General features: G+C 35.9%; 3 protein-coding genes across 6 annotated transcripts; 2 read left to right on the top strand and 1 right to left on the bottom strand.

Moving 5' to 3' along the window:
• Positions 1–1,773: 1,773 nt before the first annotated feature.
• On the bottom strand, positions 1,774–4,292 carry SGP1 (Ras-related small GTP-binding family protein). The gene is made up of 6 exons (XM_021973084.2): positions 3,787–4,292; positions 3,572–3,692; positions 3,363–3,459; positions 3,219–3,258; positions 2,602–2,685; positions 1,774–2,178 (listed from the first exon to the last, which is right to left on the bottom strand). The coding sequence occupies exons 1-6, from the start codon at positions 4,099–4,101 to the stop codon at positions 2,014–2,016; spliced, it is 822 nt and encodes a 273-aa protein (XP_021828776.1). The 5' UTR covers positions 4,102–4,292; the 3' UTR covers positions 1,774–2,013.
• An 8,081-nt stretch (positions 4,293–12,373) lies between these two features.
• On the top strand, positions 12,374–18,185 carry LOC110769151 (uncharacterized). Its single transcript, XM_088251360.1, has 9 exons — positions 12,374–12,648; positions 13,049–13,207; positions 13,667–13,779; positions 14,088–14,166; positions 15,067–15,095; positions 15,593–15,686; positions 16,218–16,307; positions 16,413–16,590; positions 17,538–18,185. Exons 2-9 carry the CDS (start codon positions 13,058–13,060, stop codon positions 17,948–17,950), a joined length of 1,146 nt encoding a protein of 381 aa, XP_088107486.1. The 5' UTR covers positions 12,374–12,648; positions 13,049–13,057; the 3' UTR covers positions 17,951–18,185.
• Positions 18,186–21,375: 3,190 nt separating this feature from the next.
• On the top strand, positions 21,376–24,272 carry CHL (chloroplastic lipocalin). 4 transcript variants are annotated; one of them, XM_088251645.1, is made up of 7 exons: positions 21,376–21,555; positions 21,915–21,950; positions 22,109–22,135; positions 22,228–22,351; positions 22,882–23,121; positions 23,458–23,748; positions 23,838–24,272. In XM_088251645.1, exons 1-7 carry the CDS (start codon positions 21,476–21,478, stop codon positions 24,114–24,116), a joined length of 1,077 nt encoding a protein of 358 aa, XP_088107771.1. In that variant the 5' UTR covers positions 21,376–21,475; the 3' UTR covers positions 24,117–24,272. The 4 variants fall into 4 exon arrangements, with proteins under 4 accessions (XP_088107771.1, XP_088107773.1, XP_088107772.1 ...); XM_088251647.1 differs by lacking the exon at positions 21,915–21,950 and having other exon boundaries at positions 21,378–21,555; XM_088251646.1 differs by lacking the exon at positions 22,109–22,135 and having other exon boundaries at positions 21,378–21,555.
• The last annotated feature ends 2,083 nt before the right edge of the window (positions 24,273–26,355 follow it).

Here is a 26,355-nt window from a genome sequence, read left to right as displayed (position 1 = left end):
TGTTTACAGTAAAAACTGCTTATGATATGTTATTCTTTAGGCAAGATTGGAGTGACCCCTTATGGGAGTTTATGGAAATTGACAGTTCCCCCTAAATTGAAGTTCTTTTGCTGGTTGATGTATCATGGAAAGATTTTATCGAATGAACAGAGGGCTAAGCGACAGCTCACTGTGGATGCTTCGTGTAAAAGTTGTGGATGTGGTATTGAATCAGTTATCCATCTCCTTAGAGATTGCCCAAGAGCTAAGGAGGTTTGGAAATATGTCTTACCCCCTATGCAAACCCCTCAATTTTTCCACACTGATATGCAAGTGTGGCTCTCTTGTAACCTGCTAAACAATAGTAAGGGAAGTGCAGGTATACCTAGGAGTTCAGTCTTTGTCTTTACCTGTTGGTATATATGGAAATGGAGGAATCAATACGTGTTTAGTGATGAAGAAGATCTACCTTATTGCCCTCAGCGTGTTATCATGAAAGCTGCAAATGAGTGGGTTTCACGTACTCATGGAGCCAAATTAGAGTAGGTGAAAGTACAGGTTCCCCTTGCTTAGGAACCACCTAATGTTGATTGACTTAAACTCAATGTGGATGGTTCCAGGAGGTCCATGAGTGGAGCTATTGGGGCTGGAGAAGTTCTTCAAAATTCTGAGGGGCTTTGGATCGGAGGCTTCACAGTTAATTTGGGCCTGGGTCAAGTTCGGGATGCTGAAATCTGGGGTCTGTTTTTTGGCCTAAAACTTGTTCCCATAACCCCTCTCCTCTGATTGTGGAGATGGATTATGCTCTTGTGGCGCAGCTCATACAAATGAAGGAATCCATTACTTTTCACCTTTTAGCTGGAATGATCACTGAATGCAAACATATGATGGATCTTCTTGGTTAGTGCAGACTTGAACATGTTTATCGTAAGAAGAATAGTGTTGCAGATTGTTTGGCTAATGCAAGTTTCAATGGAGACCTTGGCCTTTGTCTTTTCGGTATTGCCCCTGTTTGGGTGGCATACTTGTTAGCCAGTGATGTATTAAGGGTTCCTAGACCCCGTTTGATTTGCTTTTAGTTGTTTTTGGTCTTGTGTCTGTGGTGTTTAATCCCAAATTTCATTGAGAAAAAAAAGTATTAAAAAAACAAAAGAGAGTATAAGTGGATAAAAAACAAGTGAGAAAATCAGAGTGGTAACATACAATTTCTAACAAATGGAGCGTAAGTGGACAAAAGATGTGGAAAAATCACCCCCTTTTTTTTCTACGACATGAGAGAGTTCTGATAAGAAAATTTGGTTTAATTTCAATTTATCAACTTTTTCTCCCCTTGGCTGCAATCTTTTTTATTTCCGTCATCTTTTTTGTTTTTAGTTTTTGGTTTTGCTATTTCGGTTATTATAAAGGATATAAACGGGCTTGCACACAGACGTTCAGTTAATGGTGCAATGGGCTAATGTTTTGTTTTCTATACTTTGGGCTCTTGCCTCCAAATTTAAGTTGTAAGGTATGTCAAATTATTATGGGCTTAAACTGAGGAAGCAAAGCATTTTTTTCCATCAAACACCAAATTTATTTTTTTTTTACAACCGATCTAGCCCTTTAAAAAAAAACATTAATTTGCAGACTAATGGTCGCAAAATCAAACCGCCTCTCTCCTTATAGTTTAGACAATTGCTTGTATTTAGAAAGAAAAAAAACACACTCACTGCATCGACCATCAAATACCACCATATATCCTACATAGCCATGATAATTGGTAAGAAAAAAAAAAGACAAGAAAAAACTATCACCTCTCTGTAACTTCTTCTATCATGGTGTAAGTAATGATAAGATAACAAGAAAGGGGTGAGCTCTCTAAGGCCAAAAGAAAAGAAATAATAAAGGGATTTTTCTTGGGTCAATTATAGCTGGGAATAGAAAATAAAATCTCACTTTTCTTTTTTCCTCTTCTTTCTTTGTTTTTCGCTTCTTTTTTTTGGCTCCCTGAATTATATATGTACACAAATAGATCAGTGAACTGAGAAATACAACTCAGTAATCGATGATGGGCTCTCCAATATTCAAATTCCTCTCTACTTTCCATGGCAGGTTAAAAAGCTTGGCCAAGATGAACTTGAAGATCTTGTTCACGTTGATGTTGTGGGTTGCACTTGAGAAGAAAAGGGTCGCCTTCATAGCCTTTGCATAAGCCCTGGCCTGCACGAATAAAATTCCAACATGCAAGCTTTAGTCAACAAGTGGCCCTTGTTCTGCTCTTATCCTCCACGCGGAAAGAGAAGAAATTTTGAGTGAGTTCGGCATGTGTTTTTTAGTCACAGAATTGACAAAGGAAGACCCCACAAGTCTTCCCTTTATTTTTATCCCAAACATTCTTCTCCTTCACATGTCACACTTTGAAAACTAAATCATCAGCTACCCTAATCGTCAAGGCAACTCAGTTCTTTGCTAAGACTTGGGTTTTCTTTCTTTGGCTTAATTGCAAAATTAAGAAGTTTTTTGTTTTGTTTTTATCAATAGGGTTGTTTTTACCGGAAAATAGTATCGACCGTATCGTTCGACGTCCATCCGGTAACTCTAGCATTATTAGTGCTAAACAAAATTTGCAGGAAGTTGGTTTACCTGGGTCACGATTGTCCATTGCAGATCAGGGGGAAGTCTTACAAAATCATCGAATTTTGTCCCAATTAGTATGGGAATTGCTGTCTGCAACAGAAAGTAGGAGCTTAATTAGATACAAATTCATAACTAGAGAGAACTTAATTTGGCATCAATTGTTTTTAAGCTGGGTTGCCACAATTTTGACGTCATGAAAAGTGATGAATAGCTTAATTACTCAATGAAGTAAAGCAGTGATTTATGCTTAAAGCAAAGTCCATCATTGCCACAGGTAAGTAAAGCATTATTTATGGAATACATGTTGCCTTTGCAAAGATGCAGAGTGCTTTTATTATTTTCTTTGTGGAAAAAACCATTTGGGGCAAAAGTAAATGACAAATTCCCCCCAATCAAAAACTACTAAATTCAGTAGATAATCACTTGGAAAAAAAAAAATAGTTATATATATGCAAAAAACAAACTTTGCAAAGGACCTACTAGTGTAGTCGTTTGAAGCAATTGCTCCTCTAGGCAAGGTTCTAGGTTTGAGTTCTATCCGTATAATGTGTGTGAGTTTAGTATATTATCGCCCTTCTAAATAGGAAAAGTCCTCCAAAAAAGAAAAAAACTGTAAATGGTACCTGATTCCATTTTCTTGCTTGAGTGTACCATCCAACAACACTGCAAGCACATCCAAAAACAAAACCCCAGTTAATTAACTATAGTAAACATATGAGTTAATTTTAACTCAGAAAAATCTAATATCAGAAAAATTATGAACATACCTGTTTAGTGTGCATCTACTGGTAAGATCAAACATGAAAAAAATTGCTACGGCATCTTTACAGGCGATTGGAACATGATCCATTGAACTCTGGTCACCTACAAAGTCGAAAAAAATACATATAAAAAATAATAATAATAATAACAAATCAAATTCGTAACACCGATTAGAATGTCTGATAAGAGAACATTTCTATACGTTTATACGTACCTCCTACATCCCATAGACTAAATGAAATCCGAGCTCCTTGAACAATCAGTGTCTTATCCATTAAAGTCACCCCTGTCATCTGCAAATACCTCTGTTCCTGCTCATCCCCAACATATTTGCTCTTGAAGAACCAAAAACAAAAAAATGAATTAGAAATGTTCATCATTAATAGCAGCAAAATTAATTAAGAAACTTTAAATTGCTTATATAATTACCATAAAGCTTGTCTTTCCAATCTGGCAATCACCCAACAAGCTGACCTTCAAGCTCACCAAATCTGCATCAGTCTCATACACCTTACAGCTTGTAGTGGCGGGGTTGTCCACTACTAAAACCCCCTCTACGGCTTCCGGGGGAGGCGACAACGTCGTCCCCAGGGGCAATCTCTGATACTTGATCGCCGGCTTCCCTATGGAACAAACCAGAAACCTGTCCCAGATGAACTTGAAAAACTCCCGAATAATCGAAACCCGGTCGAATATGTTCCAGCGCAGATTGACGTGAACAATTTTTCTGCAAAGTTGTGTCATATTTGTGGCAGCTTCATGAATGTTCTGCGTTCATAAAAATTGGAAATTTGCTTCTTGTTTTTGTCGTATTTTTTGTTGGGTTTTGGTAATTTGGGTGATACGTGAGCTTTTGAGCTAACCCAATGCTAGGAAAGTCCTGAAGGCGACTGAGTAGCAGTCTAAGCAGGGGAGGGAGAGAGAGGACAGTTGACCGGTATTTTATTGCGGATTCCCAAACAGTCCAAAATGCCGGCTTCTTGAACACTTCGTTCAAAAGGGTGTTTTGGTCATTTCAGTTTGACACTAAAATATTGGTGTCGGGTTATGCATGGGCGTTATGGTAATTTCGGTGAAAAGGATGAAGTGTTGTGTGGGGGGTATAAATTTAGCATTTTTTAAAAAGGAATAAAACTTTGTGGACATGCATAGACAGAGTACAAGCAGCTTATCGTATGGTGTTTTATTTTAGATAAGAAAATAGAGAATGCGACTTTTGCAAAAGAAAGGACTCCCTAGTGCAGTGGTTCAGAGTATTTATTCCCTCAAATAAGGTCCTGAATTCGAGTCTTTGTATTCGTGTAGTGTGTGTGAGTTTAGTATGCTATCTTCATTCTCAATAAAAAAGATCTTTGAAAAAAAAATGCGACCATTTAAATATTGAATTTTAAATGCTTCTGTTCTGCTGTGTAAGTCTAGGGTGTCAAGCTAGTATTGTAGGGAATAGTACTCTTATACAACTTCTTTTGGCATACTTGTCGGCAAGTCCAAATTTTTCCTTTCTTCCTTCCTTTCTTTTGGCATACTTGCCGTTTTCAGTACTGTTTTTTAAATTGTTATTTGGAGCATGTATTTGTTTTGAACAATCGCTCTCGGGTGTGCGCAAGATAATCATTGACGTATTTGAACTTTGAGTAACATATATATACATACGTTGACGACTCATAATCATCTAAATTTTGAGTAACATATATATACATACATTGACGACTCATAATCATCTATCTGTTTACAGAAAATTATCTTAACATTCACTTTTGTGATAGTTACAACAATAACTAGGATTTTTAATTTGTTTTCTTGTATATTTATATGTGAATCATTTATGGCTCTAAAGTTATTTACTTACAAATCTGACTTTTTTTTTATATATCAAATTAATTGAAATCTGACTTCAATTATAAAACAGTTTTTGCAGCTATTTTATTTCTTTTTAGTTTTGGAATGGTGTTAGTTTGATCAATTATATTTTGATCACAATTAGCACAATTTTAACCGGATTAAAAAGTGTATTGTATGGTAACATTTTCATGATAAGAGAGGTCGACACATGGTTGCATCTGTAATTTATGATAGTGAAGATTTTCTCGAACTTAGATAAATTATATTGTGATCACAATTAGCACATTATTAGCTAAATAATACATCATCGATGGCATGATTCCTTCCTGACATGAACAAATAAAAAACAAAACAAACAGACATTGGTGCCCTTTTGATTGGTGGATCTAGATCAGAAGAATTTCAGGCTTTTGGAATAAAGGAGAGAGAGCTTTGAACCCCATCAAAATGACACAAAACCCCACCCTCCCCCACACACTGCTTTTCTTCACCCACATCAGAATTTAGAGAGTATGCTAAAAGGAATTTTAAAAAAATACTTTTGTTCGTTTCAGTGGTTGGTATAATGGTTACCCTGCCTTCTTCTTTACTCTTTCATTTCTTTATTTGGGCAAGAAATTCTTCTTTACTCTTTCGGTGATTCTATTTTAGCCTCAAAACAATTATAACTGATGTGTAGTTTAAAAAAATCATCATTATAACTTCAAACTAAAAAGTAAATTTATTGTATTTGTACTCTTTTTAGAGTTATACAATATCACACAAAGTCACGTGAAGTGAGAAACATACTTAAAGAGTGTATACAACACTGCACGTCGATAGAATATATAAGATGAGGGAGTTGATTGGTTTGAAAACCTAATTAACAGAGGGTATTTCTTGGCATTTTGAATGTTTTATCAGTCTTTACTTTTTGCTATATATAGAGATAATGATGGATAAATAGAATCGTCTTGATTTATAATAAACTTCTCCATTATATATATAATTAAAAAAAATATGTATTACACATTTCTAATATATGGGTTTAAAAGTCGTACTAATATATCAAATTTGAAAGTTGAACATTTGAAACTTTCCATGATTTTGCATCTCAAAAGTAGACATCTGGTTCAACTTTTCAAGTTTTTTCTGCAGCTAATTTGATGCAATATGAGCGGTTTCTATTGTTTTTGCACACCTATATATGAATATGCATGGTTCAAAATAAAGTAAGGTTTTCACATATTTTAAATCCATGCATGTATGACTATATTACCGTCCTTGATTTGTTAATATTATAAAGTTTAATCAGCAATATTCATGTTGATAAAGGAAAATATAATATACATTATATATAATATATAGTATTCATTTGGTTGGGAAGTACCTATATATGGGCTATAGGGATGTCAAATGCTTGTGGACGTCCACAGATTGTAGCTAACTAAGACTATTACCACCTAACCAATCTTAATATTCTAAGTTTTCATGTTTGTTTTCAATGGAGTTAGGGTAGAGCATGAATAGGTCGTACCAAACTAAAATAAAATAATTTAGAGATTGATTAAGAATAATGTTGACACACATACAACTTTTATATATCAATAAAGGCGAGATTGTTTGAATTTGAGTCATCTTTCAATATTAAAAACAACATATGATATAATTATATCATGAAACTGTACGTCGTCATGATTGAGTACATCAAATTGCATCTACATATTCTTTTCCTTCTTATGATTGCATTTAAATGTCATAATTAACCTTGTTAACAAAAGGGTCATTCTACCCGCATTCATTTGCTTTGTTTATCTGTATAAAATTGTTATGAATTCATTATTCTGTTTTGGCCTTTTTTATTTTGAGTATAAGCAATAATCTAAACTAAAGGAGAGAGGGATTTCTCATACACACACAATTATAATATTGTGGGAATTCGAACATGAGATATCTGGTTTGCAAATCATGGCTCTTTTTCACCGTGCTAGACTTAGACTCCGTTAGCTATTCAGTTAGCTATTCCCTTTTGTTCTTAGACACATTTTAAGAGTACAATAAGATCATAGTACACTAAAAACAATCCAATCCCTATCTTTTTTTCTCTCAAACCCTAAACCCTAAACCCTTTTTTCTCTCAAACCCTAGCGCCGCACACTATCTCTCAAACCCTCAATCTTTCAATGCAGCAAGGGGGGAGGTGGTCACTACCCCTCCTTCCCTCCCCTTGATACCTCTTTCAATTTCCAATTTCCATCTTCCATCTACCTATTCATTCCATCTCTGTTATCATCCATCTTCCATCTTCATCTTCATTCCATCTCTGTTATCTTCCCTTCTTTTTACTTTTAATTTCCCAGCTCCCTTTAAATTCCTCCCTCCTTATATGGCTTCTTCAAGGACTTTATCTCCCTCTTTGATCTATCGACCCCCATGGGCTGCAGCGACTAATCCCAAACATGATTTTTCATGTCCCCTTCAGAAGATGTGTAGAACTCTTGCTCGGGTGCTTGCACCACCTTCTTCCATTCTTGGGTTGTTACCACCTCCTTCCTTACTTAGGATGTTGGTTTCTTTAGCTTTGGGAAGTGTTTTCCCAGGTTTGTTCTTGGATTAGCTATTGTTTCCCTCTTGGTACTTTGATGGTTTCGTTTTTGTAGGAGTTATTGAGTCTTTGATGGGTGGTTTATGTATTGCGAGGGATTTTCAAATTTGTAGTTTTTGTATTTGTTTTGTGTGCTTTGTTGTGTTTGCAGTTCTTTCACTCATCATTAGTCCTGGTGGCGATGTCTCGGTCTTCATGGAAGAAGCAGCAGCAGTACTTTGGCGTTTGTTAGTGTTTCTGCTTTTGGTTGCTCTAGCTTTATGCCAGTTTTGTACTTTGACTTTATGTCAATTTTGAGCTCTGGCTTTATGTTTGTTTGAGTTTTGTACTTTGACTTTATGTCAATTTTGAGCTCTGGCTTTATGTTTGTTTGAGTTTTTTTTGTAGTGGGCTTTTACTGTTGCATTTGTTTGGACTCATTTTTATGAATTTCACTATCTTGTAATTGGCATTACCTTTCTATCAATGAAACTTGATTCCGACAAAAAAAAAAAAACACTAAAAACGATCCTTAACAGCAAAACATATCACTTTCTATAATAATAAATCATGCATATTGTTAACAATTCAACATCGGGCTCAACAAACGGCATATGATCAAGCTTTAACAAAAGGAAAACTATGATTAGGACCAAAACACAGGAAAAAGAAAGAGGAAAAAGCAGAAAATATAAAAAAGAAAAAGAAAAAAAAGAACTATGATTAGCTATACCTCGAGTTTCCGTGCCAGACATTGATGCTCAACACACGTGTTGACACATCACAATAGAATGAAAAAGATCGGATTTGACTATTATGCCCTTTACTGCCAACAAGTTTTTAAATTGAAGTTATAAGAAAGGAAACAAGTTTGTAATTTGAGTCGTGGAATCCCAGGTTAAAGTGGTTTCTAGTGCCAACATTTGTTTTAGAAAAAAAAAAAAAAAAGTTTATCAATGCCCAATCAATTAGAACTTGTAAGTCGTGTTTTACTTTTGTAATCTCAAGATATAATTTGAATTTCATGCCCAATCTTTTGAAAAATCCTAATAATGCCCCATATGGGGAAATCAGTTAAGGGTAGTTAGGTTCGGTTTAGGCCTCCAACAACAGAACCAATTAGGGCATGTTTACGTATCAGTAATGGGTATGGGAGGAAAGGGAATGATTTCCATTCCTGACTTCCTCTGCGTTTACTTGCAATTAGGAATGAAAAAATAAGTGGGCCTCACTTCAAAATCCGTAATCACATCCCCTCAAAACTAGGTATCAGATCAACTTGGGGGGAGTAGTTGATACGATTCCCATTCCTATTTTCTCTTATTAACTTCCAAAAATACCCTTACCACTTTACCATAATTCTGAAGCACCCCAAATCCTAAAAAATAAAAATAAAAACTCACGCCAAGAAGATCCAAGACGCTCTAACTTCTTTTTCACGTTAGCGTTGCAGACACAACCTCCCAGAAGCAGCAGCAATGCCTTGTGCTATGTAAGTCATTATATCTATATACCTATTTATCTTATTCTTCTTCTTCTTCTTCTTCTTCTAGAAGTCTTCACATTCATCACAAAATAAAGTACGGTCATGGATAAAGACTTTTGTGGAGATTATATATCTCTTTTTTGATAGTATGAAAATTATGTATTTAATCGTATGAAGATTATGCAGGTTATTATTATTTGATTGTTTACTAGTTACGTAGGTGAAAGATATATATTTATTGGAGTTTATTTTTTCATTTGAAATTGGCTATGGACAAAGGCGTTATTAACGTTATCATTGAACTAGGCCCTTGTACTGTTCATCTTATTCAGCATATTGATTCCTCATGTTTGCACCGCCTTACTAGTTTTTTTGTAGGGTTAGTTTGGTCTCCTTAGCCAATTTGAGAATTATATATGTGCTATGGTGAAAATATGCAGGGCATTTTAGTAATCAAATTAATTTGGATTTTGATTCATGGAAATTAGTAAACAATAACAATGGAAATCAACCCTATTCCTTTGCTAATTCCATATGCTTAGTAAACAGCTTAATGGGAATGATTCTTCCCATACCGATTCAGTAGTTCCCCGATTCCTAAATTCTCTGATTCCTTACTTTCTCCATTACTGATACGTAAATATGCCCTTAATGTAACATTATGACTCAGATTTAGTTTGGTTTGTTTTTATTTTATTTTTATAATCTTATTTTATTTTATAATATAAGCAATATTGATAGGACTGATTTTCGGACGGATCTGATTGGAATAAGGGGATTCCAATTCCAATCCAAAAAAATTTGGAATGAAAATTCTATTCCAATTCCATTCCAAAAATTTTGGAATTTCAAATCTAAAAACTCGGAATATTTGAAATATTTCAGAACTTACATATTTTAGATTTTTTTGGGTAAATTTCGGAGACTAGTTCAAAAATCTAAACATGCTTAACCATTTGAAAGATTAAAATTGACTCAAAATTGAAAACTCATACAGTAAGTTTGACAGGACCCTACCCAAATTCCACTTTGGAATATGTGCCAAATCCTGTGTGTATCCGACTCTTGGCAGGTGCTGAACACTCTTGACCAAATTGCCTTTCTAACAAAAACCAAAGTTAATTTCAAGTTTGACTTCTACCGAAAATTCGGCAGTCTCCCCTGTAAATACTCGTTTCCCAAAAATTTACACATGTACGAAAAGCAATTTATAACCACAACTGTTCAGCATGCATCAAGTTAGAATTCATGCAATCCAACAACATGACTTTAAGGCATCAGGCCTTACAGAAAACTAGGGCAATTTCATAGCAACGCAAATCTAATTAATTACAAGAGAAGCACGAATACGTGAGAATATCCTACATAGTGGAAAAAGGATGAAGAGTGATGATGATTGCTCGGTGGTGGTGCTCTAGTATACCTATTTCCTGGGGGCGCAAAACATTTAAAAGTGTGAGTGGACAAAATAAAGTTTTGAAAAAAAATAGAATATTAACATACTAACCCCACAGTTAAAACCATTTGAAAATTCATTTTATATCCATGCTCTATATTCATATAAGAATTAAGACATGCATATTTATATACATATTATTAATCATGCATTCAATCAAATCATCAAAATCAATTGAAAGCGTTGAAAAGAAATAATTTCCTTCCACCTAGGTGTTCCCATAATAAATATGTCAATTCCATGATTTTCTATTTAATTTCCACATTATACCGTCAATTCCTTATGTCACGTAGTGTGACACATCCTCACAGGCCTTGGTAACACAAAGTCGACCCGAGCCGCATTCCAAAGTTAATTACGGTTATGCCATTGGCTATTTTTGATCGTAACTTCTTCGTTACAACTCCAATTTGAGCCCACTATGTGTCTACGGACTCATCTCGACATGCTCTAAGCAACAGTACAATTGAAATCTCCAAATTCCTTCCCAAGCAAAAAGTCAACTTTGAAACCATTAAAATATTCCCGGGGTAAATTCGTCTTTTACTTGAATAAATTAATAATTAAATATTAATTTAGAATCGGGTTATTACAAAGTTTGGAAAATTATTATATGCTAGTACTTAGATGTTATTATCCTTTATGAAATAACTTGTCTATGTCTATTTGGTCATCAAATTATATTTAGTTCAACATGAAATTAGTAATTGTGTGCAATCTAAGATGGAAGCCCCAATATATTTCAGAATTATTAATTTTCTCGCAATCTCTAGATACATTCCAATTCCAATCCAATTTTTATTCGAATTTTCGGATTTTAGAAGTTTTGGATGTCAGAATTGATTTGGACTTGCCAAAATCAGAAAATTTCAAACTAGAATTGGTCGGAATAGGATTTTCCAATTCAACTTGCACGGTTTTCTATACACTATTAAGGTGCCATGAGAGTTCAAACCTGAGACCATTGGTCTGCAAGTCACAACCCTTTCTACTGGGTTAGACCTCGTTGGCAGGATTAATTTGGTTTAAGCTTCGAACTAATAGTGTAGCCAAACCCAAGGGAACTTAATGTGGATTTGGAAGCACTCACTTCAAGAACAACCTAACAAATTGAGAAATTACAAAATAATACTGGAGTACGTTCATGTGGTATTACTTGTACACATGTAGACAAGTTATACCACATGACCCCGTTACTTTACTACACTGTAGTTACTCGTCACAATCAACCAACACATGAGAAAATGATAAACACATGGAACTCTTGGCCCTCAAAGAGCAATAAAATATATAATAATATTCCAAAAATCTCCCTAAACTATAAAATACATGGTTTAAATACAGAAAATAACCCAGCCCTGTAATAAGAAAGAAAATACATTATATTAATCGACAAAAATACCAACAACAAAAAAATGTCGTCCAAGAAAAATATACAAATTTCCAACCAAAAAAAGAGAAAAATATACAAAAGTTGTTGGTCCGGATACAACATTGAGCTCAAAACAAAGCCCAACCAGAAGCATAAATGAAGCCGAGCACAACAAAATAAAATCTACCCATAACAAAAGCCCAAATCAAAGCCCTAGCAGAAGCCAACTCCATGCCGGGCTAAGTTGTTTCTTTTATTCGGAACCGCCAAATTCATCCAACGGTTCCTAAAAGGCGCCCTCTCCCTCATCCATCTCCGTAAGTTAACGCGCGCCTTGGAGAAAATTTGGGTAGAGGCATTATATACATATATTGGAGACAGTTCGCTCTCTCTTGCTCTCAGCCTCTCTGTCCCTAGTTTATTTTCGGCTGAGGCTGTTCTGACTGCCGTATCTTTTTTTGAACCTGACGAGCTACTTCGTTTCTCCGAACGCGCCAATTTGTGGTTTCATCGACTTGTGTAAGCTTTCGCGGAATGGAGCTTGCTTCATAATAATACTCACCTCTTCTAAGGTATCACGATTTTCCAAAATGTACGACAATACTTGTTTGTTTATCTCAAAGACATTGCACATACTAATTGGATTCCAAGGCTTCACACCAAGTCTTCACTGACATGCATGCTTAAGTAGGGTCAGGCAGAACCGTTGTTGCCTCCCCATATTTCTATCAATAGAGAGTTCTGTCACTTGGTCTGAACCTATTTATTCTATTCCTATGACTGTTCAGTGATGGGTTTTCTCCTTTTAGGATTAGGTTTCTATCTCATATCGTGTTGTGGGTATTGTACAATTTGCACATAAACTGTTTGTTAAAATGCCCGAATAGCGTTTGCTGAATTTTATTTTCACTCACGGTCACGGATATGATAGAAGTTTCCGATCATACTTTCTCTAACAATAATAATCTGCAGTCTGACTCAATGGATTCAGAAGCAGAAGCAGAAGCTCTTGAGGAGAAGTTGACATCTTTACTTGGACAGCTCCAAACAGAGAGTGCCATTCTGGAAAGAATGGTTTACAAGAACAAGAACCAGCATAGGCGTGGCTCGTATTTCCAGTACCTTATGAAGGTTTGCAAATTCCACGCCTTGTTTATAATCACAAAGCTTTTACTCAGTTGTTTGGTTCCTGAGAGAATTGATGAAATAGAAGGAAAATAAAATACTTTTTACTTGCATTGAGTATGCTTGATAGCAGTGAATGATTAATTGGCGAATTTGGGTGGTGGGTTTTTGTTGCATAGCGTCTTAAAGTCAGTTTTAGATTTCAAACTTAGCTATTTTTGTAGTTATAAGCTTCTTACTCTATTGTTTGCTTGCTGAGAAAAATTGATGGATGAAGAAAAAACTGAATTTCGATATACATTCAGGCAAAGTAGTAGTTAATGGACTAATTTTGGGTTGCTTAGCTTATTAGGGTCAGTTAAATCTTACAATTTAATTATCTATTCTATGTTTTACTTTACTGCTATGTATGTATGTACGTGGTTTGGCTCACTTTTTTTTTCTTTTCTTTTAATGTCATGTCAGGTAAGGAGGGATTTGAGGCTTTTACAATCCACTAAACTGGAGGAGATTTTGGGTTGCTGTTTTCAAAGTATCACTGGGAAGAGACCTAAGCAAAAAGTACATCTATTAGAAAGGTAAACGATGAAATTTATATTTTCATCATACGGATCCTATATAGATAAAGGCTGATGCTGCATCCCCGTTTTTTTTTTTGGGGGTGGGGAGGGATGGGATAGTAGAGTGGGGATTTAATCAGTATATTTTATATATATACATATATATATATATATATGCTCCATTAATTTTCCCTTTTGTTATGGATCTGGACCTTTGTCCCCAATTTGAAAATCTCAGTTGTGTGCTTGATAGATAGGCAGAAAGCTTCCACTAGCTTGAGTACGTAGTTTATATTATAATCACTTACCAAATCATTGCGTCACAGCTTGAAGAGAAGGAAATGTGAGAGTGGAAAATATAATTTCATGGAGCGACTTCTGGGAGCTGCACGCCTTCTGTCACAGGTGTGTTCTCGTTTTCATAATGATTTTTTAATTTTGCCTCATTTCCTTAAACTTCATAGTGGTGGTTAACATTGTTTTGTTCTGCTTTATGAAAACAATGTTAACTGCTAGGGATTTCATCCAAGTGGAGAAACCTTCCAGTTTTGCTAGTCTGGGTTTACAGAGTTATTCAAAGTTTTTCTTGATTATGCCTGACCGGATTTGAGGATGTTGGTATCTGACCTGTTAACTTTCAAAAGTTCAAACATGAGGTCACGTAATCTCATATGTTTCCTTTAGATTCATATAGATGTCTGTATCTATATTTCAAGATATCCTTACCTGTAAAAGAAGTAAATATCCACATATGTCAACATATTGCAAAAATAATAACGAAGTACAATTTTCTTGACAAAACTGTCCATGACTTTATTAATTTCCCACTCTTCTAAGCCAATGAAACTGCATCCATAGAAATGTCTGATACGAGTGAATGCAGGTATCATGTTCTTAGGTTTTAAGGAAGATTGTATCCTGCAAATCATAAGTATGTATGCTTATTGGTTAGCAATCAACAATGTAAATTGTGTCCTGTAATAAGGCCAACTCAAGTTTTGAGAATAAATACTTAGCAATAAAAAAAACACAACTGATTTATCTATTCGTTTATTTTTGTCTGTGTGTGGGTGTGGATATTGTCTGTCATAGGACAAGTTCTTTACTGTAGATTTGTCTACTAGGTAAACATCCTTCTTGATGAGCTAAGAATCCAAGATGGAATTCTGTAATAAAGTAGGCCTCAGTAGTACTTAGATCCTGCAACTAATTATATGTTTGTGATGAGGACATCGTTAGGTGGTCCAGCGTGAAGTACTTGCTTTTATTCTAACCTGTTAAAAATGTGTTTTGTTTCTGCTGCAGATGGTTGAGCCAATGTTGAAGGCAGCTATGTATCCTTTGCTTACTGGTTACATATAGTAACTTTCTTGTAACTTTTATAAGATCAGAAGTAAAATTTGAAATTTGATGGTTTCGGTGTGGTTAATATGGCTGCCGGATTGACTATCATGAATTACCGTATTTCTAAGGCATCTGAGTCTTACCTTTAACAGTAGTTTCTGAACTCTTATGATATACCTGGAACTGGAAGTCTTAGTAAAAAAATGTGTATAACAGAATCTCATGGTTTTACAAGTAAGCTGTAAGTAATTTTACATGGTATTAGATTTGTGATGTATCTTTTTATATTGACAAAAGATATATTTGTTTCTTATTGAAGCATGATTATTTTTACTGCTGCCAGGGTGTTTATATGCTACTTTTCATCTGTAGAGAAAATTCAGAAGCAGGTCTTTGCCATTCTGTATACAGTAGTTTAGTGCTTGGATCACCAAGCATAAATTGAAATATGCATCCCGTGAACTTGTTACCCTTGACTATTCTACAGCGAGATATCTACACTGCTCGCTCGATCATTTTTTATGGGATTTTCTCTGACTATTTTAGCGCTGCTTGCACGACTTCGAGTTTTAGTTCAACAAGTAAATTCAAGTCTTTTTTTCCCCAATACATTTAAAATTGAAATGTACAGATTATTTATTAAATGTGGGTAGTTTATGGAAAATGTGCTCATGTCCTTATCATTTCAGATGGTTCAAGTGCTGAACCTGTTCATAAATTCGCATAAACCTGGAGAGCACCGTACATGGAACTGAGTTATCCAACAAAACAGAAATTTCCTTGTATTCAACATGGAATACAAGGCAAGCTAGCCAACTGGGTAGTTTGTGTGGATTTATCATGAGTAAAAACAAAAAGAAATGTAGATGCTGCAGCAGCATTTGGCTAGTGATATAATGAGAAACCTAGGTGACTAGGTCTTGGTATTAAACATGGAGTTCAGCTATTGAGCGAGTTAATCATGTTTAGGATGTGAAACTTGTCCAAGTGGCTAGCCCTCAGGAATGTGTCACTTACAAATTTTGGACATTTCAAACTTTGAGTTCGTCCCCAATAGACTACTAGTAGTTGGACTGATTTGATGAACTTTTCTTTTGCTATCTGTTCTACAGATTTTACTTGATGTTGTCTCCGTATTCAACATGGTTTCTTCTCTCTCCCAAAAGAAGCAATCCATAAAGATAAATCAAGGAGGACTTGAGGTCACCCCTTCTTTTGTTCTGAAAATCACTCTGGTAACAGATTGTTGTTAGATGCATTCTAGCTTCTATGTTATTTACTGCTTTCTTTATGCACAATTGATACAGGTCTTTAGGGAGTTTTACCCAACAAATGAGGAATTTATCATTCTTGAGTGTGTGTTGAAATCAGATAAGTTTGAATTGCTCGAGAGCACTCATAAGAGTGAGATTGCAAGTCATGATGGGGATCTTGCTGTAGGGGCATCATCTGTACTATATCAAAGTGTTGAGTCTTTCCTGGGAGGTCAGTATGTTCATGGTGTTTTCTTAGTTTATCTCTCTTAAGGAATGGTATAAGCAGCAAATATTGTACTTTATGTTTACATCATTCTTACGCAATTGTGTGCATATCTCAATTTTCCCCCATTTGCTCTGTTTATTATTTTGATGTGACATAATCGACATTACTGCTTTTTTAATGTTTGTTGCTTATGATACTATCGCTGCCACATGGTTAAGGACATTCGGGGGGCTGGCTAATTATTTTCTATCATCAACATGACCTTTTTATATGACAAAGAGTAGAGGCTGTTAATAGGCATCATTGTGGGTTTTCGATTTCTTCTGATTTTTGGTATATACCATTCTTCCTTATTCATTTTGATTGGAAGGAAAAGATTAGTTAAGCTTTCTATTATGTAGTTTTCATATGTTATATTGTTATTTTTCTGTTACTTTGACTTTTATGATGTCTTTAGCAACTGGTAGGTTAGAGGTTCTGCACATTTTTAGATGAATAACCCTGCTTGTATCTTTAGTTGTATCCCATCAATAAAATCTGTGTTGTCATAAAATAAGACCTTTTGGATTTCTGTGTCTCTGCACAAAAGCATAATAAGTTGTGCTTATGCATCTGTCTTGGAGCGATAGGAATACATCATATGTTTCCCAACACATTTTCCTGTATGATGTAATTCTAGTTGTATGAATTTCTCCTTAGGTTCGTTTGTTCAAGTCGTTGAAAAGTCGACAAGAAGTCATAAAGAATTTGGTTAAACAAAGGTCTACACTCATCCACTTGGTTTACTCGTGATACCAGACAGAACAAAAGATAAAGTAGTACATATTAACTTTGTTCTGAAGTTTTGTTTTTACTCCTTGTATATTTTGTTGTTTTGTTTTCCTGTAGTTTAATGTGGTTATGGAAATATTACTTGTTGAGAGTCTTGTTAAACTTTTGGTTTGTGCCAGATGATGAAAATATTCCCCAGATGGCAGATGCAAACCACGCTATTGAAAAAGTTCCAATCCATGTCACGGAGGATAAGATTGATTTGTTGTCAGGCCTGTCCAACGACGGTACTGATGGGAAGCTGGTTGAACGTTGTGAAGATGGTTCAAACATTGCGGAGACTCCTAGCAAGAAGCTTTCTGAACAAGGTTGCTTGCTACCAGGCTCAAGCTCACCTTCAAGTTCCGATGCATCAAAACTGAGGTCTGGACCTGTTAAAGTGGCATTTGTACAAGTCAAAAGACCTTTACCCTCAACAACAAATACAACTGAAATCCATTTTAAAGAAACTGACATCAATAGCCGTAACGAGGAAGAAGATCCCTTGTTCAGTTTGCTTTCTAGTGGAAATGTAAAGAATAGTCTCTTCTGAATTGTCTTTTTTCAATATGAAATTTTGACATGAATCGTTAGGGCATGGAAGCTTAAGGAGCATGAGCATCCATCTTCAGAATTGTCTTGAATTTTGCTCGTAATGCCCAGTCCAGAAAAAGAAAACGCAAAAAATGGGTTTTATTTATTTATTTATATATATTTCTTTTGGCCAGTTAAGCTGAAGGAACTTTACTACTAAAATTTTAACTCTCCTATTGAAGTAATTTTACCAACCACTCTCGTAGTTGCATGCACAACTCTCTTTGGAGGATGTCTAAGTTCATATATTTTTTCTTCCCATAAAAGAAGAATCCTTAATTTTGAATGCACCTATTATTTCGTTCTTCAAGTAATTTGTAGCTAATTATTAAAACAAAACAAAAAATATTTCGTTCTACCTACTTCCTCATTCTTTTAACGAGGGCAAATATGATGTAGCAAATCATAGTTTCATTTCATACATACCATCCTCGATTCCAATTCATGCCGAACTCGTTTTTCATTGAGTAGGTGTAAAATGTAAACTGTGTGATACAAGTAATTTAAAGACTTGCTAGCTACTTGTAATTTTTCGCTTCAATGTAATTGATATTAGGTGCCATCTAAATTCCAATGACGTTTATTTTAGTTCCAGAGAAAAAAATTAAGATATTGGAGGATGCTAAAAAGTTAGTATCTGGGGATGTTGGAGCTGCTTGTATTAATTGTTATCATGATAATTACAAGATTAGCAAGTAACTATTGACGTGGTAATTGTTCAGTTTCTGTGTTGTATGTACTTCATAGTGTACAAACTCTGTGTTGTACTTCTGTTCACCCGTTCTGGTTTACTTCCTGAGATGACAGGGCAAAGTTCCCCATTAATTCAAAGACCATGTTTTGGTCAGTGAATTAACTTTCTTTATGTGTTGAGCGTGCCACTGTTAGCAATTTTTCAACCCTAACAGACTTATGGTGAAATAACTTGCGCCCCAAGTTATTAACTTTTACCAAACGATTGTGAATTTGGGTGAGGAATATCTCCCAAGTAAGTTCTTTTCTATGCCTTAGACTGGTAAGGACTTTTACAATTTATCTCAGTATAAAAACCGGCAGTTCTGGCCAGAATGAAAGATGATAGATTGAACCAATTTCAGGCAGAACTCCCTTTTACAAGACTCAAAAAGGGAAAAACTGACTATACAAGGACAAGGAGAGGGCTGCGCTTCCATTTCTGTCTGGATAGTTGCCTCTGTTCTGGGCTGGACTGGATACGCCTGTGCTGGACTGGACTTTTAACAACTTCAACTGTTAGGCTTCAGCTGTAAATCGATACCAAAGCTTGAGTTTGGCAGAGCTTAATCTATTTCGAACCCTGGAAGGTTTTTGGATGGGCAGAGCTGGGACTTCTCCAGTCTGAAAGGGGCAGAAGTGGCTGGACTCGAGCTGGAAGTGGGCTGTAATACCTGTGCTGCTTAGTCAGGGCTCTTCACAAATTTGTTGAGTTTTTCATATTTGAGAAAACTCGAAACTCTGCTTAGCTTGGCTTGTACTAAACCAAATTTGTAACGAGAGAAATCTCGTTATTGTTGACTAGTGAACTGGGATTCAAACCAGAGGTAGCGATTTAAACTTGTCTTTGCTGGGAGAAGACAGGATGATTCTGCAAGCTTGTTGGCAAGCTTTTGAATATTTCAGGCTTGAAGTCTGTTGGAACTTGTTTAGGATTTTGTGATCAAGTGATCATTTTGTCTTTTGACTGAGTTTTGGTTGATTGGTTGATTGATTATCGGGTGTCCTTTTTTCAGCTCTCATCCCTTGTATTTATAGGAATTTTGGTTCCTAAAAATATCTGGAAAATATCTCCTGGAAAATATTAGTTGTGATGAATATCTTTTCCTTGTAACTTGTGAAGAAAATATCCCTCTTTTGAAGGCACATGGATGTTTTGCAGAGATACTCAGCATGCTTTCTCTAAGAATTCCTTTTGAATACCTTCTGGCCATTCTTGTCACTTGTGCCTCAAAATATCTCAACTGATGAGACCACACGGGTCTGTAGTTCCTGAGACTTAAATGACTATAGGAGATAACTTTTGCTTTTACCTCTCTATTGATATGGTCTTGAGTTAATGAAGGTCAGACCTCAAGTTTCAAAATATGTAATTTGGGAACTTGGGAAAGCTATTTTGGCTTATTTTTATCTCTTGGAATGATATGGGCTTCTTTTCCAATTTTTGGCAAGTGGAGCCCGAATAGCCAGTTGGGCTGATGAGTAAAAAATAAGTCCAAATGTATTTTGGCTAGAATGGAGAGTTTGGCCAAAAAGTGCAAATTTTGGTACAAACAACTTCCTAGTGTACAAAGTATACACAAACGTAGCGATTACATGACTCCCCATTTTGTTCAATGGCGATTACATTTCACTTGATAATATATGCTTCGCATGGTCTCACAAGTTATTTTCGCCCATTTTCATTTTCCTTTCGTTATTGTGGTTTTTGTGACATATAAGATCATCCATACCTTTTGCTCTTTTGCATTTCACAAATATTGTAGTATACTCTTTCATGACAAAAAAAATTAAGTGCATTCGAATTAATATTTGCACGCAACTTGGTTGATGATCATTTTGCAAGAGAAAAAGTTTCAAAGCACTGTGGTTATGTAAAGTCTTGAATAATCGCAAGGTTTCTCACCCACACAATGTGCCCAAAGTGATTATGATATTTTCCTTTCTTCACCTTCTAATTTATTTACTTCATAATGTCCCCAATCATATAGGTATATACTATAAACTTTTCATTAATTTATAGATATTAATTAATAACAGTATTTGATTAATTTTGAATTAAATTACGTTGTATATAAAACCGTTTGATATTTGACAGTTGATGATATATGCAATGGGCGCAAAAGAGGTTATTAAGAGCAAATCTGGTCGGTGGAGGGTGCTTTAGTAGATGAAATCAAGGGCCTTTTTAATCTTTTTGCTCGTATCTTTTGTCAATTTGCTCCTCGGGAGTGTAATTAGGTTGCTTATCTATTAGCTAAGTAGACACTTCTGTCTCAGGATTTTCAAGTTTGGCTAGAGGATGGTCCTTTGTTTATTTATGATGTTTTGGCCAATGACAAGTTATTTTCTTATTTTATAATGGTTGTGATGTTGTGGTACTCTTTTTTTTTAACCAGATTTTCTTCCATTTGAGATTTTTTAAAGGGCTGCATCATTGAAGTCCAGTTTTTATTTTTGTATCCTGAAATCGTTTTTTCAATGAAGTTATCTTTCTTTGATTAAAATAAATAAATAAATACAGGTAGACATAAGATAATGAACACAAATTAAGAAAGAAAATAGAAAAGACATATATAAAAAGTAAAGGGCTTGGTTGAGGCTCGTTCGTTTGGGACTTTTGGATTGCTTGGTGGTTGAAAAGGACAAAGCGAAGACCAGGACGGTGACGTTTCACTAGGATTTTTCGAGGGAAAGAGATTTTAATAGTGGAAACTAGAAAATTCTCAAGCTTTGAAAGGAAAGCGTAGAAATGGTACATGCTCTGGTTCAAACAGCACCACTTCTCCTCCAATGTTCTCCTCCTCCTCCTCCCCATGTCTCTAACTGTAGGTACAAATCTCACCACCTTTCATTTCCCAGTCTATAATTTTCTTATTATGAGGCAATTTCTGCTCTAATTCCACCTTATTTTCTTTTCTGAAAGAATCAATGTTAATGCTAAAATTCTCTCATTTTCTTTGCTGGTTTTTTTCTTTTTGGCTCATAATATTGTTACAATTACTCATAAATGGTTTGGTTTTCTTGGGTTTTTAAATTTTTATTATGCTCCTCATTCTGGTGCTCAAAATGCATTGAAAAATAATGGGAAATGAGAAGTAGATTTTCTGGGTTTTGGTTATTACAAATGGGGTCGGCTGCAAATGGTGAGTACAAGTAATGGACACAAAAAACAAATCCTTGTATTTCAGGTGTGCACTGTCAAATGTCAATGCTGGAAAAGCAAGGTGATTGTTCTTTGAGTGAATAATCTTCAAAATGTTTAATAAGCTAACTTTAGATGCACACCATGAGCATTGATCTTGATCTTCAACTATAGCAATTCCCATATGATACTGTATACTTGTATGTAATTCCAAATGCAAATATGCCTCTGTGTTCTCAGATCCAAAGCGACTACCAATTGTATACGGTTAGGTTTTAAACCCATTTAGCAAGCTAGTGTTGTGTTTCTTTTGTTCTTATTTAGTCCAAAGAGTGACATTTTGCTCTCCTGTTTTACAGGGGAGTGCCTGGTAAAATAATGATGAAGTGCTGTTCAGAGCAATCTATCAGCAGCAAGCCTCTGACCAGACATGTTTTATCCGGCTTTGCTGCAACGTTAGTATTTGTCTCTCAAATAAACCAGGTTAGTAGATTTAATCTTTTGTAGTGTTATAGGATGCTAGAATTGAAAATTTATGTTCTGACAAAGCGTCGTCCTTCAGGAGAAGCAGAAGATTTATTTTCCTAGCTGGTAAATTTGACTCATCCAATTGTATAAAAACTTTAAAAAGCATAGGTGTTGGACCAATCATTTCTTTGGGTTACATCTTATAAGCTCGCAGTAAAAATTTAGCCCCTTCAGATCTACATTTGTTTGAGTTCTTTCCCATATTGGGATTGTCAGAAGATTTCTGGTAGAGATGCTTGAGCTTTTATTAAAACCTTGTAGAACAATGAGTTGTCCATTTCCTTCAATTCTCCACTCTGTAACAACTTACTTAAACTAGATTAGGATTTTCACGAGAATTCGTTGGATTGATGGATAGAAATTTTATTAAGGAATTTAGTCCAAAACTAGATTTCCATACGATTGTAATAACAATAGATATTAGGTATTCTTGTGTCATCGCAGGAGCTAGAAGGTACTTGATGCCTTTTACTGCTTTTGGGCAGGCTGTTGCATCAGATGCTTCCCATCAACGAAATATTTATGAGCTTGCAAATGCCCCTGAAAAGACAGTTACTCTTCCGCTTGATAAGGGATCTGATGAAGGAGGTGAGAAGCTAATGATGATGAGAGGCATGACTGCAAATAATTTCAACCCTATTAGATATTCTGGAAGGTGGTTTGAAGTTGCTTCGCTGAAACGTGGATTTTCTGGGCAAGGTCAGGAAGACTGCCACTGCACCCAGGTAAATTCGGGTATGTGTAGCTATTGCAACTTTTGGTGTTGAAATCTTGCTTCTGGAAATAATGTAAATATGATAGGAGTTTAGGTTCTCCCCCTTCTGTTGCATTGGACTTGACTGCAGATCTGAATTGTTCAACCTGCTCATCAAGCATTCGTGAGCTGTCTAGTTGTCTATCAATAGCCTTTCCAAATTGCAAGTGGTCCAAATCACTCTGAAAGCAATATCAGCTTTCTTGTCATGCTTTGCTTCTCATTGGTTATGGATAACAGGTTTTTTCTGCCAAATGTTAGCCACCTAATTCTGACTGCAAAAACATTTCGACTTAATAAATTGCAGGGTGTGTATACATTTGATATGGAGAAACGGGCCATCCAGGTTGATACCTTCTGTGTTCATGGTAGCCCTGATGGATATATTACTGGCATAAGGGGAAATGTTCAATGCCTTTCGGAAGGAGATTTGGAAAAAAATGAGACGGTCCTAGAAAAGCAAGAGATGATCAAAGAGAAGTGTTACCTCCGTTTTCCAACATTGCCATTCATCCCGAAGCAGCCATATGATGTGATCGCAACTGATTATGACAATTTTGCTCTTGTTTCAGGAGCAAAAGATAGGAGTTTTATACAGGTACTTACTCATGAAATGACTTACATTTTATAGGAATATTAAGTATTCATGTTTATCTGCATATAATTTTTGGCATTGATATATTTCAGATTTACTCCAGAACGCCTAATCCTGGTCCTGATTTCATAGAGAAGTACAAATTTTACTTGGCCAACTTCGGATATGACCCAAGCAAAATCACGGACACCCCACAAGACTGTCAATCAATGACGGATAGTCAGTTATCTGCAATGATGTCCATGTCCGAAATGCAACAGGCTTTAACAAATCAATTTCCTGCTCTGGAATTGAAGCGCTCTGTCCAGTTTGATCCCTTTACGAGTGTATTTGACACTCTAAAGAAGCTTGTGCAGCTTTATTTTAAGTAGTCCTGAGCTGATTAGTCTTGCTCTTCTTGTTCCTTATCTGTTCTGTTCTTACCAACCAGCCAAAAGAGAGAATATGCTGGTGTGCAACTACTTCTACTACAACTATGCTTTCATATCATGCGTGATTTTAATTTATAATCTACCTCTAATTGTACATCTTGGAAACAAGTCTGGGTTCTTGGCAATGAGATCAGCTCTAGGAAATGTTACACTGTAATAATTACAGTTCGTGCCACTGGAAGCAGTGCCGTAACTACAAGAAACACTTGCATGAAACGGGGATAACAAAATAGTGCTATTCCCATCGCAACCAAGTTTTTCTCCCTAACTCATGCTAGGGTACCTACATGGGTTTTTGGGTTTTTTGGCTGATACTTCTTGTATTGTAGAAATGCCATTTTCTAACTCTTGGCCAAGAAACCTTATATCTATGCAATCCCATCAACTCCTACACACAACTTTTACCCAATATATTTTTTTCCCTCGTGTTGTTTGTTTGGTCAGAAAAATGGTTTAGAGGATGGCAACAGGAAGATAGCTAAGAAGATATATTACATACCCATCAATTTTTTTTTTAAAATATTTTCAAAACAACTATTTTGGGATGCCTTCAAATATTATAATTCTTAAAAAAAGAGAGAGTGAATATCTGTAAATAAATAAAATAAAATAAAATGAGTTGAGTTGGGCCAAAAGAAGGCCCATAATTTCCCAGCTGACCCGCACCGACAACATCCAATATAAAGCTGGAGCCTAGTGGAAAAGGGAGGGAATTTTCTGGTAAGAAGTGTTTACCCTGGAGAAAAAGTAAAAGGCGAAACGAAAACCATGAAACTCTCGTTCTCTCTGCCATCGAAACCCTCTTCAAACCCTAACCCCAAACCTTCAACCACATTCAACGACAGCAACGCCGACCCAAACAACGACGGTTCAATTCAATACGTCAACGAATTTGACGCCTCGCAACCCCTACGCGGCGACCCCAAAACCAGTGTAATCCCTCCGATCCCTAACGAATGGCTGATGAAACCCGAATCCGAGAATCGCTCCGAGGTCCGGTCGCTCTCTGCCAGGATTTCCAACGGTCTCAATCTCCGACCGAAGCTGGAATCGGAGAACGGGGAAGGCGATGAACGGTTGAGATCTGCAGGCGTGGATTTGGAGGCGCTGGCGCTGCAGAAATTGAAAGAGGACTTGGAGCGGTTGCCGGAGCACAGGGGAATGGAGGAGTACAACGACGTGTCGGTGGAGGGGTTTGGGTCGGCGTTGCTTGCCGGGTACGGGTGGTGTCCGGGCAAAGGAATAGGGAAGCACGCTGAGAAAGATGTCAAGGTCGTGGAGTTCAATCGGAGACCGAACGACAGGCACGGGTTAGGGTTTCGTATGGGTCGTGTAGACGACCAGCAGTAAAAAGGACTTTTTAGGATGGAAGTGCCAATAATTACAAAGTGTTTTCTGTGTTGCAATTTTTTTTTTAAAATTTATTTATAAATAGCTTGGTTAATTGAAGGCTAAAGTATATATCAACACTTTATTGAACAATTTTTGCAGACTAGTGGTCTCAAATTCAAATTCCAGATCATGACAATAATGCAAATTTAGGAGAAGTACCAGTGACCATAATGCAAATTTAGAGAAAGAGGAACGACGATGTGACACAATGGACTAGTATCAGTTGCGATGCTTGGGTTTAGATGGGTGGCGCGTTGAGAAAATCTAAGATGGATGAGGAAGTTAGGATTTTAGTTGTACATTCATAAGAAAGATTATATAAGAAAAATTAGGTATTAGACATAAAAATCTTTACTAATGAGGATTTGATACCTAGAGTTGAAAATCCTTCTTACAATGTACTTGCTTTAGAAAAATATCGACTCCGTTGGATTTGGTAGAGTCAATGTATGAAGGATAAAAATCAGATATAGGAACAAATTTAGGGAAATTTTCAAGTATAGCGTTCAAAAAGGGGCGGGGATGGTATTTCAATCCCCTCCCGAATCCACATGTTTAAACACCTATATAGACTAATATATGTAGTTAAATTTAGGGGAATTTCTCCACCGTTTACTAGTTTCTTTTATTTATCAAAACCCTACTGGTTGATATATATTTGGTTAACAACGTAAATATGTTGTGCTCATAATGCGCCTTTTTTGTTTAAAAAAAATAGCTTTTTCATTTTTATTATTTGTGATGGGCGAGGGCAGGAACTCGTTCTCAATAAAGGCGGGGATGGAGA

Source organism: Prunus avium, chromosome 4 (genome assembly GCF_965620075.1).
Source record: "Prunus avium chromosome 4, drPruAviu1.hap1.1, whole genome shotgun sequence".
In the NCBI taxonomy this organism is placed as follows: domain Eukaryota; kingdom Viridiplantae; phylum Streptophyta; class Magnoliopsida; order Rosales; family Rosaceae; genus Prunus; species Prunus avium.
Note: the sequence above shows the minus strand (reverse complement) of the source record. Positions and strands in the feature narration are given on the sequence as shown.

Bases quoted from the DNA above. Each gene is read 5' to 3' on its own strand.
- CHL (XM_088251645.1), top strand. From the start codon at position 21,476: ATGGTACATGCTCTGGTTCAAACAGCACCACTTCTCCTCCAATGTTCT. The intron at 23,122-23,457 runs GTAAATTCGGGT...AATAAATTGCAG, and splicing joins AAGACTGCCACTGCACCCAG to GGTGTGTATACATTTGATAT. The intron at 23,749-23,837 runs GTACTTACTCAT...GATATATTTCAG, and splicing joins AAGATAGGAGTTTTATACAG to ATTTACTCCAGAACGCCTAA.
- LOC110769151 (XM_088251360.1), top strand. From the start codon at position 13,058: ATGGATTCAGAAGCAGAAGCAGAAGCTCTTGAGGAGAAGTTGACATCT. The intron at 16,308-16,412 runs GTCACCCCTTCT...CAATTGATACAG, and splicing joins TAAATCAAGGAGGACTTGAG to GTCTTTAGGGAGTTTTACCC. The intron at 16,591-17,537 runs GTCAGTATGTTC...GGTTTGTGCCAG, and splicing joins TGTTGAGTCTTTCCTGGGAG to ATGATGAAAATATTCCCCAG.
- SGP1 (XM_021973084.2), bottom strand. From the start codon at position 4,101: ATGACACAACTTTGCAGAAAAATTGTTCACGTCAATCTGCGCTGGAAC. The intron at 3,259-3,362 runs GTATGTTCATAA...ATGTGCTTGCAG, and splicing joins AGTAGATGCACACTAAACAG to TGTTGTTGGATGGTACACTC. The intron at 2,686-3,218 runs GTACCATTTACA...TTTCTGTTGCAG, and splicing joins AAGCAAGAAAATGGAATCAG to ACAGCAATTCCCATACTAAT.